General features: G+C 37.8%; 1 protein-coding gene across 2 annotated transcripts; it reads left to right on the top strand.

The window, feature by feature from the left end:
• Positions 1 to 7,682: 7,682 nt before the first annotated feature.
• On the top strand, positions 7,683 to 19,904 carry KRR1 (KRR1 small subunit processome component homolog). 2 transcript variants are annotated; one of them, XM_006191098.3, is made up of 10 exons: positions 7,683 to 7,812; positions 10,602 to 10,774; positions 12,118 to 12,252; positions 12,447 to 12,572; positions 12,660 to 12,743; positions 13,870 to 13,926; positions 15,101 to 15,271; positions 17,277 to 17,354; positions 17,463 to 17,556; positions 19,536 to 19,904. In XM_006191098.3, the coding sequence occupies exons 1-10, from the start codon at positions 7,728 to 7,730 to the stop codon at positions 19,676 to 19,678; spliced, it is 1,146 nt and encodes a 381-aa protein (XP_006191160.1). In that variant the 5' UTR covers positions 7,683 to 7,727; the 3' UTR covers positions 19,679 to 19,904. The 2 variants fall into 2 exon arrangements, with proteins under 2 accessions (XP_006191160.1, XP_032349639.1); XM_032493748.1 differs by lacking the exon at positions 13,870 to 13,926.
• The last annotated feature ends 570 nt before the right edge of the window (positions 19,905 to 20,474 follow it).

A 20,474-nucleotide genomic window follows, 5' to 3' on the forward strand; every position in this document is an offset into this window, starting at 1 on the left:
AATTAATGTCTCTGGGCGTTAGAATCCTCACCGGTAACTTGACAGAGCTGGACCAGATGATCTCTAAGGATTTTTGCATCTCTGACATCTGTGGTTCCCTGGAAAGAGAAAAAGCCTTTCAATTCTTTACTTGTCATCATTCGTGACCATTTTGCCCTCTAGTGGCAAGAATCAAGGAAAACCGTTCCTCCCGAGAAAAAGTTTCGCGTCCTCACCCCATCAACATGTGATAAATGTTTTGCTGAATTCTTAGACTTGCTTCAATATTGTTCTAGTTTTGCCTATGCAAAAATCACCCCCAAATTAGCAGCTTGAAATAACAGACACGTCTATAGTTTCCAAGGGTGGGGAACTCGTGAGCAGCTTAGCCGGGTACCTCGGGGTGCTCCAAGCTCTCTCACAAGGCTGATGGCAGGAGGCTTTAGTTCCTCAGCACGTGGACCTCCCCACAGGGCGGCTGAGGACATGGGGCTGGATTCCCCCAGGGTGAGCACCAGGGGGAGGGAGGGAGAGACCAAGCCAGAAGCTGCCATGTCTTTTACAAACTAGTTTCACAAGTAATATGCCCTGAATGAATTTGAATTACATTTCTTCGACATGAGTAAATCTCCAAACTATTCCACTAAAAAAGCAAGTTGTACAGGTACATACAGCATTTATTTGTATACAACTTTGCACAGGTATAGTGCATATTTTATGTGCATCTGATGAATATAAAATACTTCTAAAATAATTAATATAATTATATACATTTATTAATGTACAAATATGTCATATAAAATATTTAAAGCCTATTTCATTTTGATTAATGATTGTGTGTGTGTGTACATACATTGGACCATAGAAACAAAAATACGCACGTTAGTGATAAACACCTATCTCGGCATGGTGGTCACCTCCGGGGGAAAGGGGAGGAAAGAGATTAGGGAGATGTTCACGGGGGCTTTAGCTGACAATATTTTATGTCTTAAAGTTTAATAATGACTAGAAAGCATTTGTTATATTAGTCTGTCTACTTTTTTCTAGGTCTGAAATAGCTTCTTAAAAAAAACCAAATCATATACTTATTGCCTCTAGAAAAGAAAAGAGAAATAGGACTGTGGAGAGGGTGAGTTCATTTTGCATCTATGTAAGATTTTATTATACAAAGATTTATGTAAATCCAGAGCAAAAATGACAAAATTCTAACATTTATTAGTAATAGCTCAAGTGGCAGAGCGCATGCTTAGCATGCATGAGGGTCAGGGTTCAATCCCCAGAACCTGCTCTAAAAATAAATAAGTAAATAAACCTAATTATCTCCCCCCACCAAAACACAAACAAACAAACAAAAAGAATAAAACAAGAAAAAATATATTTAAGTGGAAGGCTCTTAGATGACAGTTGCATTTTCCTTTTTTATTCTTTTTTTCCCCCAAAATTAAAAGAAAAGAATACAGCCATTTCTTGCAGGGAAATATGCTACATGGGAGGATAATCCTCAAAAAAAGACGATTACATCAAATCACCATGAGGACAGCAGATCACCTTTTCAGTATCACCACATGTACCTGGAGAAATATAAATCAACTTATTAACCAATCATTGCATTTTAAAAACCTCATAGCAAATATAGAGAATGATTAACCCCCTTCCCTGATACAGTTTTAGTGAATAATCTCTCCATCTATCTTGTGACTGGCCTAAGTCATTCTTTAAGTGTGTGGCTCATCTTAGTGAAATGGTGGCATAGGACTGAGGGATGAGGATGACAGAGGAACCTGAAATTTTATAAATCCCTTGGTAACTTACTCTGAGAACTGTAGCACACATGATGTGTTTTTGCCCCCCTGGCCAGCATCCATTCCCCTCCTTTTGGCAACAGCTCTCCATTTCCCCCATTCCTTCTCGTGCCCAGCCCACAAGGCTTATGACCCACCGCTGACTCCGGCATGTGACCCAGGCCTGGGCCCGGAGACACTTCCTGGGACTTCTTCTGGAACTCTTAGAAAGAAACTCTTCTTCAGTTGAGGATTTAACCCTGGAGCTGCTGGTAGATTTTACTGCTTCAGAATAAAGACAACAGAGAAAAAGCAGAGCCAAAAGATAGGGGGCGGGGGCCGGGGGGAGGAGAGACAGGGAGAGAATTTCCAGGTTGTGATATGAGAAAGAGCTTGAATGTCCCCATGACACTGTTGAGGTCCTAGGTCCAGTTCTCAGGTATGTAGGACAATAAATCCTCTTTTTCACTTGTTACTTTGAGTTTGTATGACTTGCAGTCAAAGGAATCTTGAGAAGTCTACCTATCTGCAAGTACTAAAGCATACTAAAATTCTAACTGAACAAGGCACATGCCTATTTAAGGTAAAGGGGCCCCTCCATCCCCTCTGCCTACCCTGGGGGGCTCTAAGAGCAGGGAACTCAAGTGCTCATAAGATCAGATTCTGAGATATTCTTCTTGTGTTGCTTTGAGGCAAGTGTCCTTAACCTGATAGCCTCTTCCTCTGGGGGTTCCATGAAGAGTGTGACAGGTGTGTGAACATCCTATCAAATTGTGGGTAGAATGTCATGTGTACCCAGATATATGTGCTCTTCTGAGGAAAAGGGTCCATAGAGTTCATCATATTAGTAAGGGGACTGGTAGACCAAAAGAGGTTGTAATCCCAGTTAGATGGTTAAAGGCAAAGTGTAGTGTTAAAAGTGTTACAGTTTTCATTCACATCTTTTAAGTGTGTCAAGTAGCTAGACTGTTTAATTAGAGGATTTGAAACAGAGAAGAAGCAAAGTCACCATCTTATTAACACCATGAAATGACTTGTTTAAATATAAATCCATTAAATGTTTAAAATACATCATCTAAAAAGTTCATTTCACTGTGGGCCATCTGTGGTTACCACTATCAGAAGGCGTATAGATTTAACAAATGACTAGAAATTGCTTCCTGGGAAAGTTCATATATCCCCCTAGTGATGTGCAAACAAATAAAAAGACTGTGGTTTTCTTGTTCTATCTGCATAAAATAATAATTCTCATCAGTATCAATACATTTCACAGGGTACTGATTAGATCTTGAATATTCATGCATGCGTTAAAAAGCCTTCTGTTGCTAAGGTGGAACGTCATATCATGAAATGTGTTCCAGCGTTCCTTTAGGGAGAAGAATCTTATAACTGAAAATGAAATCAAAAGTTGCAGCTTATCGACAATAACAATCAGGAAGAGAAAGCGGGAAGATTGCCCTGGAAACTGAAGAGGCTAGATTAGATTCCCAGTGAAATATTAATGTCTTGTGGGCCTGGGGCCTGGAAAGACTAATATTCAAGACATTCATTCAATTCAGTGAGTGTCTTTAGATCCCACGCATCCACCGTATGTACAAGTCTCATTGTTCATTTGGGTAATAAGACAACAAAATTCCAGATGGTCGAGGTAGAGTTAAGGGAAATGGAGCAGGACTTGTCCACGGAGGATCCTAGCATAATAACGAACAACCATCTGGAAACACTGGCTTTTAATACCGGGCAAGCTCTCCCCTAGGTAGAAAAAAGGGTGGAAAACAACTTGGCTTTCACTGCATATCTCATTAGGAGTGTAAAACCCCAGCTGTTCCTTTGAGGGAGAACCCCAGAAATTAGGAAGCTCCTGTAGAGCTGTACATACTCATGTCTTACCCTTAGCACTACTGACATTTTGAGGGTTGTATAATGCTTTCTTATCAGGGCTGTAAATTCTTGGACCTGCTGAACTTTAAATCTGGAGCAGGGTCACCCCTCCACGTGATTCTGATGTTGGCTAAAGCTTAAGAAACAGCAGTCTAACTCAACTCCTTCATTTCACAATTGGAGACACAGAGGTTAAGTGTCTATTGCAGAGCCAACCGCTGGTCAGCAGGAAAGCAGTAAGTTCATCACATCTCCTTCCCCAGAGAGGCTGCTATGCATGGCCTTGCAGGAGAGGTGGAAATCCTGCAAAGATATTTCCCAGCACCATGACACATGAAACGCCTTGCCGCACAGCAGAAAACATTCCAAGTCTGGCTGAATATGTTTCTCAAATCTAGTTTCTCTCCTGAATTCCCACATCTCCTAAGCTTTCACGCAGAATACTTCACTTCTATTGACATTATTTTTCTAAAGATAGTTTAATAAAATGATTAGTTTACAGCTAGGCTGCTCAATTTTTTTTTAATTGTTATCACTAGATCCCTTTTTAATGACAAAATCACTTGGAGTTAGAAGAGGCCTCAGTTTCACAGCCACAGTTATTATCACTGTTATTAATGTTGATAGATAATTGTTGGTTTAAGATTTTAAACCTGTCTGTGAGGTTGGCTGGAATAGAAAGCAGCTCAGATGTGTTAGAAAATAAAAATGTGTCAGCCTCTTGTATTTGAGAAACTTTTTCTTGATTGCTTATTTTTTTAATTAGAAAAACATATAGAATGCTGTGAAAAAAATTATTTTTAGCCCTAGTAAATGAGTTTAGAAATGTTACATGGAAAATAAGTCACCCTTATTTGCCCACTTTTTCCACTTTTTAAAGTGAGATAAAGGCACACTTCCCACCCCAGCATCGTTAAGCCACATCCTGACTTCTCTGCCCTCTATCTTCTGGGTTAATTTTGTGGGAATTAAGGTCTCTAATTACCAAGGAGAGTGGGGAGGCCAATTTGCTTTCCATGGGAAAAAGAATAAACAGGGTAAGAGCTGGTGGAACGTGTCATCTACAGGAGGGCGGCTGCACATGCGGGTCTAGGTTGCCTAAGAGGCCAAGGACGCAAGAAATCACAATCAAAATGGGTCTGTCTGCCAGAGAGGGCTTTCGCAGCCTGATCTGTGCCATGTAACTTTAGAAACAGCAGTTTTTCTTTCCCTGTTTAATGATATTTGTGCAGTTTCTGGAAATAACCTTGCAGATCTGAGTCCACATTTACATTCAGATTTCCAAGAAAGTTAAAATAAAATGATGCAAATAGCGACTGATTTACAATTGTTTTGCTGTTTCAATTGCCATCCTTTGAAACATCTCTATACAGAGAGGTAACATAGTCAATATTTTGGTGACCATTTTTTAATAGACTTCCCTATGCACGTGTGCACACACACATAGATAGCATAAATAGATTCATATGTTTGATGTTTTATCATAGTCATCTTTTTCTTTTAGTTTTGCCTAATTCCTTTTTCTTTTCTAATCATCTTCATCTCTAAGGTAGCCCTCCTTGCAAGCTTACTAGATAGCCTTCCAAGTCTTTGTTCATTGTACAATCACATACACACACATAATTATTATTATGTCCAGCACATAGAACAGAACCAAGTATTTAAAACAGTGCCGAAAACATTGTAGTTACTCAATAATATTTGCTGAATGAATGAATGGGTTGCTTCATAAAAATGAGACAATTATATCTGTATATATAATTACTATAAAATTATTATTATTTTATATACATATAATGATCCCATCTTTCTGTATATGGGTTTTATCACTCAATGCCTCTAGGTAATCGCTCCATATAGATTTAATTAATTCTTACTCATGGTTGCATAATATCTCACAGTTATGAAGGCAACACCAATTTAATTTAGCTATATCCCTAATAAATAGTCAAGATGATTTTACTTTCTTGCCACTATAAAGAAATGATAACTAACATTTATTGAGTGTGTACCACATGCAAAGCATTTTTTTGGTAAGCACTTTCATATATAAAGTCACTGAATTAAGGTTATTCTCTCCATCGTAGGAAACAAACAGGGGTAAGAAACTTGCCCAAGGCTACATAGCCAGTAGATGGCAAACTAGTCAGCATGGCTCCAAAGTACCTTTCACTGAACTGATTCTAAACAAGGCAGTAATCAACACAATTGTCCGTACATCCTAATGGAATGGTGCTTTATTTCTAGTTGACAGTTTCCCAGGAGTGGAATTACTGTGGAGGAGTATGTTCATATTTTATATTAATAGATTGCTTTGCAAAAAGGCAGTAACAGTTTACATTTCCACCACCACTGTATGAGAATGAGCTTTCCTTCAGCAGATTATCATTTAAAAATTTTTTTTAAAAATGTTTTACCAATGAGGTAGGTGAGAAGTGATTATTTCATATGTCTGTGCTTTTCTGACAGTAGTGAGGTTGAGCACCATGTTTATCAGCCATCTGGATTTGCTCTGGTATAAACTGCTGTATCAGTCAGGGTTCTCCAGAGACACGGAACATATCATCACTCACGTGGTTATGGAGGTCTAGCAAGTCCAAAACTCTGCAGGGTGGGCCAGCAGGGGAGACCCAGAGAAGAGCTGACACTGCAGCTCAAGTCCAAAAGCTGCAAGGCTGAAAACCCAGCTTTCCTGTCAACACCTTTAGAACAACTAATCCTTTTGGTATAGTAGCCTTTCTAAAGCTGTTAAAGTTCAGGCTGCCTGGATTTGAAGTCTAGCTCTCCACTTACTAGTGACTGAATTCTCTAAAGTAAGGATATTAAAAGCCTGTTTATAGAGTTTCTGGGAACACTGAAGGAGTTGCTTCTCACTTAATAACTTTCACCTGTTGTTGTTTGTTCTCTTTTAGGGATTTGTCAGTTTCTTTTTCTTTTCTTTTCCCTTTTTCCTTTCCTTTTCTTATTTTCTTTTTTAAAGCAAATTGTTAAGAATATAGGGATGAAATCACTGTCTGTCATTTAGAAGATACATAGGATAAAAGCAAAAAATTTAACATAATCATGTGTCCTGGGATCTTCTGTCTCTAAGTAACTTTTATACAGGTACCTCATAAACGAAAATCTTTTATAGAAGACATACAAAGGAGGATTTCAGATAAACGTTCCCCATTTCACTAATGCAAGGAATCCACCTACTAAATATTTTCCCTATTTGTGTTGCAAAAAAAATCTTTTAAATGGCAAGAAATAAGGCCAATCATCAAAAGACTTCTTAACTTTGGCGTATATAGGAACGTTTAGGTTCCTAAGAGTGTAAAAATTTGTAGTAGTGATGAACCTCACATCTTGACGTATGGGTGTCGGGGTAGACAGGATTTAGTTATTCTGAGAACTGTTTGGCTAGGTGAAATATTTCATAAGTGGCGCTCAGTTACTATCCCTCTTAGAAAGAGAAATACCACGACCCTAGAAAGCTTCCCATCAGAAACAATGACTTTGAAAAATTAACTTTCCCCAAAATTATCAATCTTAGGGAGTTTGTTTTAACTTTGTTTTTGTTTTAAGGACTAGAAATAATGTAAAGTGCCCACTACAAAGAAGCCTCACAATAAATGGTAGCTGTTATCATCACTCCTTGCCGTCAAAGACCGTATATTATCATATCCGTACCACCTCCCAACGCCTTGCACGTATTTGACGATCATATAAATATTTATCAAATAAGTGAATGAGCGATATCAATGGGAGGTTGCACTCTGGCTAACGCCTGGAGTCCGGCGTTATGGGTTAGACACTGAGGCCCCGAGAAGACGGGAGATGAATCCGTCTCCAACTTGTCCACTGTCCGCAGTACTACAATCCCCAGCATGCAGTGCATCCCGGAAGAGAAGTTTCCAGCTCTCCATTGGACACGCAGGAGAAACGTAGTAGTTTATGCAAATACGCGGGCTCTAGCGTACGCACGCACGGAGACTGCGCACATCTCCTCGTCTGAGTTCTGCGGAACTCATTTTGAGTACGGGGATTTTAGCCGGTAGAATTTAAGGAAGGTTCACTTCCGGGAACACCGGAAGCAGTTTGAAGATGGCGTCCTCCAAGCTGGATTCTCCCGCCGCGGCGTCTGGGAAAAGTGAGTTTCGTAGCCAGAAACCGAAGCCGGAGAACCGAGGTGAGCTTGTGTGAGAACCGAAGCTTGGTGTGTGTGGATGTTGAGTTGAGATTTTTTTCTTTCTCTGGCTGGGAACGTGCAACGCCGTCTTGAGTCTATTCTGTAAAATTGCTTACCTGTAATTCCTAATGATTGGAGTTGGCGGGATTTGCTGGAACGATTGGCCGGTATGGTGCTAGCTGCGTGTTCCTAGCTAATCGCTTTTGCTAGAAGTCCCCAAAGTAGAGGTGTTTCGGAATGTGTTTTCTGTAAAAGGGTGAGGACTGAAAAATTGAGAAATTGAGCAGGGCGCTTCGGGCCTTACCTTACATTCGTGGCGGTATTGGCAGCATGAAGGATGGGATGAGGTGGGAGTAGGAGGTTATTGAGTGAACGAGTGATAATGAAGGACTAAGACAGGCATAGTGATAGAAAGAAGGAGATACTTGGCGTGTCCTTAGTGCTCGTTTGTCAGCCAAGAAGAAATTTTAGAACGTTTATCATTATTCCTATTTGTTAGGTTGCTAAAATATTAGTCGACGCAACTCCTACTCTTTCGACTGCGTTATTTTTAAATTGCTCTTTTGGTTTGTTGTCTTGTTTTATCCCTTTTGTTCAGGAAAAATGACATGAAGAGAGGCCAGAGAAATAGCCTGGGGCCTGCTCAACCGGTCTTGTTGAAAGTGTTAAAAACCTTAACCTCTCATTCTACAGGCATTAGGGAGGTATTAAAAGTATTTGGTTGGTGGTGTTTTAATTGAGTAAAATATATAGCAGAGAGGACAGTGTATGTACACCTTAAAGAATAAAACCAGCAGGTGGAAAGGAACACTCGGACCGTTATGTAGAAAAGAGCATTACCATACTCTCAATGCCCCATGCATGCGCCTCTCAGGTCATTCTTTTCCTTTAGGGACGCAAAGTAACCTATTTGGAATCGTGTTGATCATTGTCTTCTCTCTTCATAATCTTTACCACCTATGCACAAAATGTTTTAATTTTGTCTGTTTCTGAATTTTGTATGACTGAAAGAGGACTGTAGGCATTCTGTGTCTTGCTTCTTAGGCTAAACTTTATTTTTATTATTCAACAGGGCAGTGCATGTAGCTGTAGTTTATTCTTTTTCCTGCTATATGATGTTACCTTGTATGAATATACACTAATTTATATTTTTGTTTGTATTTTTATTCTACCGTTGGTGTACATTTGAATTGTTGCCATTGTTCGTTGTAAATGATGCTGCTATAAACATCTTTGTACGCACCTCCTAGTTAACATGTTAAGTGCTTTCTCTAATTATGTATATGGGATTGGAATTCATGAAGTGTAAAGTATGTGCAAGTAATGCTAAATCTTTCCCAAAGGAGTTGAGTCAATTTACACTCCCACTAGCAGTGGGTGAGAGTTCTCATAGCTCACCATCCATGCTAACACTTGCTATTATCTGAATTTTGAATTTCTGTCATTTTGGTAAATATGAGATGGTATCTATCTGGTTGGAGTTTTAATTCAAACTTTCCTGATTACACGTCTTTACACATGTTTTGGGGTTACTTGTACTTCCTGTATTGTGAAACTCCTGTTTATTTCTTTAGTCTTCTTTTTTTTTTTTTTCTTTTTCTTTTTTTAAATTCATGACCATTGAAGTGTTTAAATTGGATTGGGACTTGGTCAGATATGTATTTTAAGTAATCACTGTTGTAGAAATTGAGGTTTTTGTTTTTTTTTTTTAAGGATATTGAGACATGAATGGTATATGAAGACTAGCTAATTCTCTGTGATTTGAACCAGAAATAACAAAATGGATGTATCATAAAAAGAAAACAAGTTTATCTGACTAGGATGTGTAACATAAAGATTTGCTTCTCAAATTTCAGTATGCGTAAGAATTTCCTGATGAGAATGTTAATTTCTGGTCCTCATCCTGGAGATTTATATTCAGGAGATCTTTGGAGGAGCCTTAGAATTGCATTTCTAACAAACTCAGTTTATGCTGATGCTACAAGACTATGGATCATATCTTTGAGTAGTACTGAATTAAAGTATGGCTGTTGAATTTAAGAGATTCTTGAAATCCAGGACCAGGACTTTAAATAAATGATAGGGGAGATAATTTATGGCCCTGAGGAGGCATTTTGTTTTAATGAGAGGAGACCTAGCCTGAGTGAGCTTTTTGCTCCCTTGGGCCAATTACTTAAACTTTTTGAACTGAGTATCTTTTATAAAACGGAAATAATAATACCTGTTCTTCCTACCTTTCATAGTTGTCATGAAGGGTATACAGAAATGAGGCACATGAAAGCTCTTTGGAAAAGCTAAATCCCTGTACTAGTGAATATTAACTGAAAGTGTACACCAGAATCAACTTTTAAAAGTTTTTGTTCACACACGAAAATACACATAACACATAGTGTCCACTTCAGTTAGATCTGAAAGGCTGCTTATATTTGAAATAGTCATGTAAGCAAAGTGGTGTTTGAATCTCTAACTATAAGGTAATGTAATGAAATAGAAGTTTCTTGAAAAGCCACTGTCTGCCAGGTATATGCCAATTAGTGTGGATCAAAGGAGACTCCCTGCCCTTAAGGAACTTTGTCTTATGGGGTGACTGGAACATGTAATTTAAAGATAATTTTAATACAGGGTGTTGATGATAATGACAGAGGCATGTTCTTTGACTGTTGAATAATGTGAAAAGCAGGGGAAAGGGAAATGCACTGAGAGTATTGGGAAGCTTGTGGCTGTATGCGTACAAAAAGTGTCCGAAAGATCACATGGAGTCTGATGTGTAGGTTTTTTCCCTTCTGTAGATGAATCAGAGCTGCTCACTGTTCCTGATGGTTGGAAAGAACCAGCTTTTTCCAAAGAGGACAATCCCAGAGGACTGTTGGAGGAGAGCAGTTTTGCAACTTTGTTCCCTAAATACAGAGAGGCTTACTTGAAAGAGTGCTGGCCTTTGGTACAGAAAGCCTTGAATGAACATGTATGCATATTTTATGTATTTCCTTGAGATTTTGCTCTTGCTTGTATCTTTACTCGTAAGTAACTGAATGTGTGCTGATGGATTTTTTTAAAACGTGCTAGCATAGCTGCTTAATTTTGTTCCTTTAGCATTTTAAACAGACTGGGTAAGCTTTATCCTTACTGTTTATTGGTTTTTAATTTTGTGAGTAATAGATTATTTCAAAAAAATTACATACCTTTAAATTTTTAGGAGTTTCACAGACTTCCTGAAACTCAACTGTGAATTCCACATTTCAGAATGCCCACCCTGCTATAATAGTCCCCATGAACTTGTATAGTTTGAGCTGAGGCATGCTCCCGATGTAATTGCTTAACTTTTCATTATAAATGAAATATGTGGATGTGGCCACCTTTCCAGTTTCTTGCTGCTGCCATGCCCCTAGAGTGGTTGTTTTTGTTTTATTTTTCAAACTGTGGATTGAGACCCCTTCAAAAAGTCAATTTAGTGGATATAATGAGCCTTAAAAAAAATCAACGTGTTACATTTGGTAAGGATAAGTATCATTTTATGAAGCTTTTGGTTCATCTGTGTGTGTGTGTGTGTGTTCTAGGCAGTGATGGAAAAAGTATTTCTCAATTGTGGGACTGCCTTCGAGTCATGCATGCCCACTGGATGTGAGCGTGCGCAGCGGCTGCCAGTTGTATTTTATAGCTGTTCCCCCCCGGGGTTGGACTCTTTTTTTTTTTTGTAAACTCAATGACACCCAACCTTATGTTGAATTGTTCAGTATTCACCATATTGAAATATTCTTCAGATTATGCTCACAAGGTAGAAAATAGCATTTTTATTTGCTTTGTTGAAATCTGGTTCTTTCTTTCAAAAATTAATGCATAATTTTCCTAATTATTGCTTTTTTTTAAACCTATGATAGTTTGTTTCTACTTTGTATTTAGCTTATACAGACCAGCTAGAGAAAACTTTGAAAGGGACAGTCCGTTCTTTGGGGAGCAGGTTATAGATTAGAGCTGGGTCCAGCCAGGGTAGGGGAATTACATAGCTTTACATTTTTACCTTATGTAAATATGACCTCATTTTGATAGATACATATTTTTATTCCAATAAGTACAGATTATTATAAAGCCAACTATAAATGGTTTTAATTGCCTGAGTTTCTTATGTTCTTTGAAGTCTGAAAGTAATCAAATATTCATTATTAACTATCCAGTCTCTTCAAGGAGAGATTAATGGATTTTGAGAGATCGCTTAGTGGCACAGAAATGAATAGTTTGGTTAGGATAGGCTCTATAATTTTCTAAAATTGAATACATTTTTAGACAACTGCTTGTTTGCCTTTTTTGTAGCATGTTAATGCAACTCTGGACCTGATCGAGGGCAGCATGACTGTTTGTACAACAAAGAAGACTTTTGATCCATATATCATCATTAGGGCCAGAGACCTAATAAAACTGTTAGCAAGGAGTGTTTCATTTGAACAGGTAAATTTAGAATTACAGAGGCTTTGCTTTATGTGCATCAACATTGGAGAAAACATACAACGCTGTTGCCCGCCGCCACCCATAAAGTTTACGTTTTTGTGCTTGTATATAATTGTGTGCTTAATTTCTGGGTTTGGAAAAGAAATACACTTGTAAAGAATGTTGATGGAATATTTTCTTTATTTTCCCAAAAGGCAGTACGAATCCTTCAGGATGATGTTGCATGTGACATCATTAAGATAGGCTCTTTAGTAAGAAATAAAGAAAGATTTGTAAAAAGAAGACAACGGCTTATTGGTCCCAAAGGATCTACATTGAAGGTACTTCTTATTAGTGAAACAGCGTGTCTTCCTCTATCATTAGTTTTTCAGTGTACTGACCCTCAGCTTATTGCTCTTTTGATATAGGCATTGGAACTCTTAACAAACTGTTACATTATGGTTCAGGGAAACACGGTTTCAGCCATTGGACCTTTTAGTGGCTTAAAAGAGGTGAGGACTATTTGCTCTCTTAAGTTAATTTTCAGCAGAAAACGAATGAAATAACATGGGTGTAATATAATAGTTCATTGGATAACATATTGTTTTGTAATTTTTTTTTTAGAATGTGCTTTGTTTGATTTTCTATTAGTAAATTCTTTGTACTTCATGTAATTTGAGGGAATCGTCACTCCTGGACTCTAACATATCATGGCCAGCCTTTGGTAACTACAGAGATCTGTTTCTGAATTAGAAGGTCTGCACATCATCCCTCCTCCACTGTAGATTTTAGGTGGGCATTTAAGATTGTAGTCTGTCGCACACATGAGAAGCACGATGTGATTGTAGGTCTTCAGATTACTGGAGAGTTGAGCAGAGAACTTGTTCTTTGCAGTAACGTATACAGCCAGTAGAGGTCAGCCTCAGAAAAACTTCCCTTAAGATACATTTTCTGTTTGAATTTTAATGTAATGTTAATTCAGTGTTTTCATGAACATTTTATTTGGCTTGTTACATTAAATGTTATGAGAAAGTTTGTGGAGCAGATAGTGTTCCTGTTAGTTCCTTTTGATGCTGTTGCCTGTATCTGGCTGTGAGGTCTTGCTTCCTTTCCAGGGCCTTTAACAATAATTCTGTTGGACCTGTTCCTCATAAGTTACCTGCTTTTTTCTCATGGGGCAATACTAACTTAAATATATTGAATATTTTATAGTTTTTTTAAGTCTAAATGTATTATCTAATTCTTAGAACAGACCCTTAAGGTAGTTTTATTTCCATATTATAAATGAGAAAGCTGGAACGGGAAAATTAAGTGACTTTCCCACATGAAGTGGCAGTCTCATTATTTGAGCCCATATTTTCTAACTAACTCACTCTTCCCCCTGAATTGCACAGCTGCAGAGTGTTGTGCTAATTCTGTGTATTGCTTCTTAGCAATAAAGTTGAGAAATTTCACTGTATCCAAGGGAGGCTGACTATTATGAAAGATCCAGAAGCCACTCAGAACAGCTGAAGGAGCTACTGTATTCAGTTTGGTCGCCATTGCCTGGTTCATAGGCTATTCTGTGATGTATTAATCCTCTTCTACCAAGTTCACTAAAATATAAGTGACTGATTCATTTTACTTTGCCAATTTCAGGTTCGAAAAGTAGTCCTAGACACTATGAAGAATATTCATCCAATTTATAACATTAAAGTGAGTGTTCATTATATTTTACTGTAACAGTGGTTATCCATTTTTTTTTTAGCCACAGAAACTTTTCTTGAAATTAAATCTTTTATGAAAGCCTCATACACAAAGCAGATGCAGCAGAGCTGCTCTGGGTGAAGCAGGGGTAGAGCTTAGCCCATTCAGCTCTGTCCCAGTCCTGTAGTGGCTGCCTTGGAAGCTTAGGTCTCTGTGGAGTTACAGTTTGAAAATTATTGAAGGAGACCCTGGAATATATTGACATAGTTTTAATACAAAGAAAATAAACTTCATAGAATTTGTTGTACATGGTACCAATCCAGTTTTCTTAGGTTGTGAGCCCATGTACTATATTTAAAGATGTGATCTTTCAGAATTCTGCCTTTTTCTATAAATAAAGTCTGGAATATTTCAGATTGCATTCAAACCTTTTTTGAAATTTAACACTCAAATGAGAGGCTCACTGAGAGAGATCTGCTATATATCTCTGTGTCTACTCCGTTCATGATTGTTCTTGGAAACGTAACCATGGTACAGTGAGCTGTTTTGTGATGGATATTTGTTTAGCAGTCCACTTAAATTTGATGAAATTAAGTTAAAAAGTCACTCAGATTGGAGTGAAAGAACAATTTTGAGTTACATTGGGACATTAAAGATAAAGAGAGCTAGTCTTGCTTTTGATGCCTGGTTTACATCCTCTGATGTTTCAGTTCTATAAAATTCATATGGAGTGGGGCAGTGTGAAAATACTGGTTTTGTTGATCATGAGAAACAATATTTTTTTTTCCCTGTGATATTCAGGTGCCACTGAATGCTTCCTGCTTGTAGGAAATACCACTAATTAAGGACTCTCCCTGCTGTTTTTAAGTTGAATTTTAAAGGTTTTAATGAAATAATGGTTGAAAAGCTGAGTTAGTCTTAACTTTCCTCTCAATTTATTGTAACAATTCTGCATTTCTTAGTCTAAACTTGTAATGGTTTTCTGATTATTCGTTAATTATGCATATTTGAGATTACATATTTTTTCCTTATGGATTTGTTTTAATCCTACTGAAGAGGCTAAGAACTGTTCTTTTAAATTTTATTATTTATAGGAAAAATGTCTATAATGTCTTAGTTTGAGAGATGTATGACTTTTAAAATTAAATATGTTTACTTTGTTCATATATTGCCATGATTGAAGACCTTAATGATTAAACGAGAGTTGGCAAAAGATTCTGAGTTAAGATCACAAAGTTGGGAGAGATTTTTGCCACAATTCAAGCACAAAAATGTGAATAAACGCAAGGAACCCAAGAAAAAAACTGTTAAGAAAGAGTATACACCGTTCCCACCACCACAGCCAGAAAGTCAGGTCGGTATACGGTGCTGAATTTCTTTACATGAAGGGGAAACCATTTTCATCTGCTTTGTCAGAAACGTTGAGGGTACTTTAGGTGCGGTTTCTGTGTGTGTGTGTGTTTGGGTGTGTAGACATACAAGAAACTGAAGGTAATAATAGGCTTATTTCAAACTAAGTGGGGTGAGGAGTAGAGGCTTCACACTGTGAGTGCAAACTACATCACAGTGGTTGGTGTCAGTTGTGAAACTGTAGCCAGTGTGAATGTTCCATGGATATAAAATTCAGTGATTTAGTCCACAGTTCTTTCTACTCTGCTGTAGTGTCATTCGTGTGACCAGGTGCTGTATGATTGCTTCGGTTCTGAAATCTGAAATTCTAACATCTGTCCTTTTTCTAACATATGAATGCCTCTCATTTTGTCAGCTGTCTTCTGACATCATTTCCTTTCTAAAATTTCCTTTCTCTCTTACCCATCACTGTTTTCTTTCCTGCTCCCTTTTCCTTCTGTCTCACCTGCCCAGCAAAACTCTGAAACTTGACTCCTTCCCCATAACGTGGCTACCAGACACAGTTGGAGAAAGTCGTATCTTTGGATTATATCCCCTAAAACTTCTTGCTTCCAGCCTCTGATAGGTCTTCAGTATTGTCTGGCAGCTCTGTGTGTCTTCTTAATTATTAGGCACCTCCCGCTTCTAGCAGATGACGTTGCATTTTGTTTTATTGAAGCATTTGAGCCCACCAGGCAAGAACTCTTTCAACTATCTCTTATCTCAGTTTTTTTTTTCCCCATCTGCATCAATCCTTTCTTTACCCATTTCTTGAATTCTGTCCTCACCTGTCTTCTAGGTGAGGGGTCTTGTGTCATTATCCCCTCCCTTGGCTGCATGTTAGTCTCCCCTCTCTACTAGTCCTTTGTGCTCAGCAGGTAAACCCATCCCTTTCTGGGTACTGTCTTGTCTTTCCCACAGCCCTGTGTTTGTAGTTTTTCAGGGAGGGTTTGGTAAAAGGTCAAAGGGGAAAAAGGAATGATGATTGTCATAGAAAAAAATAATAGTAATGGAAATGTTGGATCATAAGGTCTGCTCTGGAAGGGGAAGAAAGTGAAGCCGGAAGGAAGCTGTTAGTTGGAGGAAAGTGGAGTGATCCAGTAACTAAAGCATGCTTTTGAAACACCTGAAACTTTTTGTATGGCCCTGCCTCTAGTCAGTAGTTGTCTCACCTTCTGCCATCGCTTGAATCAGTGATGTCTCATTTGACTTACTCGGCCACTTCCTTGCTGTGTAATTATGGGCAGTTTATGTAACCCACCCACGCCTCAGGTTCTCCATACATAAAACAGGGATAGTGATAATACCTATCTCAAAGACTTGTTAATGAGGTTAAGTGAACTAGTAACTGTAAATAGCTTAGTGATAGTAAACAGTTAAGAGCACTGCCTTAGAGATAATAATGCTCTGTGAGTATCAGATCAATTATATTATATATTGATTACATATTGAGTGAGTGAGCTCTTGCTTTCTCTGATTAGTATTTAATTAGTCACCGTATCCTGACAGTCCTTGGCTTTTCATTTTGTGTGCCACAGCCTTTATCCCAGGCTTTCATCTCTTCTCCTTTTTTCTGCCCTTTTATAAAGTGCTGCTTTGCTCTGTTGTTCACTCTTCTCGGGAACCTTCCGGCATTTCTGAATCACATCCTACCTCCTTTATCCATCATTCAGGTTTCTTCAAGCTTCCCCTAAACCAACTTTCCAGTTTCCTCTCACACTTTTCTGAATCACTGACCTTCCACCCACCTAAGCAGACTGGATTCCCTGGACACATCACTGCCATCCTCCCTACGTGCTCTCATGCATGTATTCTTCTCAGCTTTGAGCACATTTCCTTCTTTTTACGTCACTACCTGTACATAGAGTTTTGACGCCACTATCTTTACCTCAAGGTCATTGTGACTTTCTTAGGAATTGACCACTCATCTACATTATTTCTGACGTAATTGTAAATACTGATTTCAACAGATTGATAAAGAATTGGCTAGTGGTGAATACTTTTTGAAGGCAAGTCAAAAGAAACGACAGAAAATGGAAGCCATAAAGGTAAGACTGTGTCTAGCTTACAACATTAATTGTAAATTTCATAGAAACTTGAATTTGTATTTAACTATAAAATGTTTTACTAACGTATTTTTTAAATTAATGATGTAGGCTAAACAAGCAGAAGCTCTCAGTAAGAGACAAGAGGAAAGAAACAAAGCTTTTATTCCACCTAAAGAAAAACCAATTGTGAAACCTAAGGAAGGTAATGCTTGTTCTCCACCTCTTGGCGTGACGTCAAAGTCTGTCATAGGAAGAGTAAACCCTCAGTGAATTGTCTGAATCTGAGTGTTACATAAAGAAGTAACCATGTCTTTCATCACTTCTCTTAGCATTTCACTAATCACTGATCCTAAGGACAAGAGGTGACAGGTAATTTACAGTTGAGTAGCAGCAAATGCCAATTTAAGGATATCCCAGATTGGCAGTCCCTTCCTGACCTTTTGCTTGTGCTGAGGAAGGACTCTGTTGTGAAAGATGTCAACCAGAGCAGTGAATCCTCTGTAAAAATAAAAGTTAAGCAGTAAGATCGCTGAGCTCTGCTATCACGGCTCTCAAAAAGAGCTTATCAGAAGCTGTGCTTTGCTTTACGTGTGTGATCTGTGGCCTAAATTTTGATTCCTGTATTGTTAATATGGATTTCTCATCACCTTGGGCTAAAAGACCCCAACAAAACAACAGGAAGATCTTTCTTTTTCAGGGGCTATTTAAAAAGGCACTCAGAGAAAACACTGCATTGCCTTTTTGGCTCGTCCCTAGCCTCATTTTGATCTTTCCTTCCTCTTTAGCATTTTCTTTTCCACTAGTAACACTTGCACTCTTCAGAGTGGTCAGTGGCGCAGTGAGGAGAGGAAGGTCACCAGCGGCACTGCCCATGACCGGTTGGCCAAAGCCAGATGTAACATCGCCATTTTAGTAATTTATATCAGTGTTAACGGCTTAAAAAATACTGTATTCTACTGTCTAAATCATTGGTTATACAAAAGCTAAATAGCATGAGCATGGTAGTTTCTGGCTGGTGCAGTGTGTCAGTTGTGTACGTTGAAGGTACTCAATAACTAGTTTAATCTGTTTATTACTGATGAGAAGTGTGGCTGTTCCCCTGGAGCAGAGGCTTTAAATCTACTCTCGAGGTCCTGGGTAGTTTGTATGATACTATTCTTTTTTCCCCCCTTCTGAATACTGTTCTTTAAATGATAAAGAGAAGCTGCATGTTCTCATTGCTTCCTTTCTCCAGTTTGTTCAAGCTTTTGGCATTAATTAGATGGTTGGGCTCTGTTAGGGGGACCTCCAGATACTCTCAGATTATCTTTATTACCAAAATCTTACTAAATGAAATACTGCTAGTCATTAATTGAACTAATATCTGGAAAACTACTTTTAGTTTTTAATGTAGTATTAGATGAAGTAGATTTTGACCTATAGCTTCATGATTAGCTAATTAAAATGACTGAAGCTAGGAAAACTGCATGTCATGTAATTTTAAATAATTTTAATGTGCAGGATGGAAAGTTGGCATATTAAGGAATACTCTAAAGTTCCAAATGTGGAAAAGAATATAACTAAAATAATCTAATCTCAAACAATTTAAGAGAAAAGATGTAATTTTAATAGTTGAATCAAGTAAATGGCTCAAATAACTATAATGCCATTTTTGTGTATATTTTTACTAACTAGTTTTTTTTAACTGTCATTTTTTAATCAACTTTTGTATAATTTATTTTTTGTTTTTTATATTTTTATTGAAGTGTAGTCAGTTAATAATGTGTCAATTTCTAGTGTACAGCACAAAATACTTTAGTCACACAGGAACATACATGTATTTGTTTTCATATTATTTTTCACCATAGGTTACTGCAAGATACTGAATATAGTTCCCTGTGCTCTACAGTAGAAACTTGTTGTTTACCTCTTATATATATAGTAGTTAGTATCTATAAATCTCAAACTCCCAGTTTATCCCTTCCCACCCAGCTAATGTGTTTTTAAAGTACTTTTCTATTTGTTTTCTCCTGGTTTGAAGTTTCTTTCTAATATCTAACTTACCTTTAGGCAAGTGCTTTATATTTTATAACATGACCTTTCAATTACAACACTACTCTGAAATTACTGTCCTAAGTATGTATTCTTTGTTTTACTTAGTAAAATCTAAAGAATTACATGTATTGTTTTTGATTTGTTTAGCTTCTACTGAAACTAAAATTGATGTGGCTGCCCTCAAGGAAAAGGTTAAGAAAGCAAAGAGTAAGAAACTGGGAGCTCTTACAGCTGACGAAGTTAAGCTTAAAATGGAAGCAGATGAAAAGAAAAAGAAGAAAAGAAAGTAACATACAAAACCCCAAAACCCCGATCTAGAATTTATTAAGCTATCTCCTTTTGTAAAGGATTTTGCGATACTAGGGCATTAGTTGCCTTAACTGTGAGAAGTAATACTCTGATCACTTTTTTCTGTTTGTTTTGTTCTTTATAACAATGCTTCTATAAACAGCTATTCTTTATAAATTATTGTATTCTTCATGTGTTTTTTGAAAAATTTTACACTGGAAAGTGGTATATATGTGTTTGTATGCATTGCACCTAATCTATTCCAGGCAGGTTTTGCCTAATCATGATTTTAGGATTAATTCTTTAGGTTGTCTATGTGAAGATTTTTGGAATGTGGCTATTATAATTCTCCATCAGATCCAATGTCTGATGCCATTGGTTAGTCTTACAAATCATGGCCCAGCATTTGGTTTTGAGGAAAATACATGCAGATTTTTCAGTGCTCTCTCTAATGACAGCAAGGAAACATTTAGGCTTATTCCTTTTTATAATCGCACTTTATATTTTGTCCCAAGATTAACCCCTAAGCCAAAAAGGCAAGGCCTCGTACAATCAATCCCTTAATTGCTACTCCATTCTGTGTCTGAGGAAGCAGTAAGCCAGAACGATATCAGAGTGCAAGAGAGCAGGGAAACGAGATCTTTGGAGTTGAAGCAGCGTGCAAGAGGTCATGCAGAGATGTTTTTACTAATGAGGGTCAGTGCAGTTAGACTCACGTAAGTCTAGCTCACTCATTTTACATGTTTAGAAGCTGAGGCACGCAGGGGATAGGTTATTTATGGAAAGTCACAGCTGTGG

The sequence above is a fragment of the Camelus ferus genome, chromosome 12 (genome assembly GCF_009834535.1).
Source record: "Camelus ferus isolate YT-003-E chromosome 12, BCGSAC_Cfer_1.0, whole genome shotgun sequence".
In the NCBI taxonomy this organism is placed as follows: domain Eukaryota; kingdom Metazoa; phylum Chordata; class Mammalia; order Artiodactyla; family Camelidae; genus Camelus; species Camelus ferus.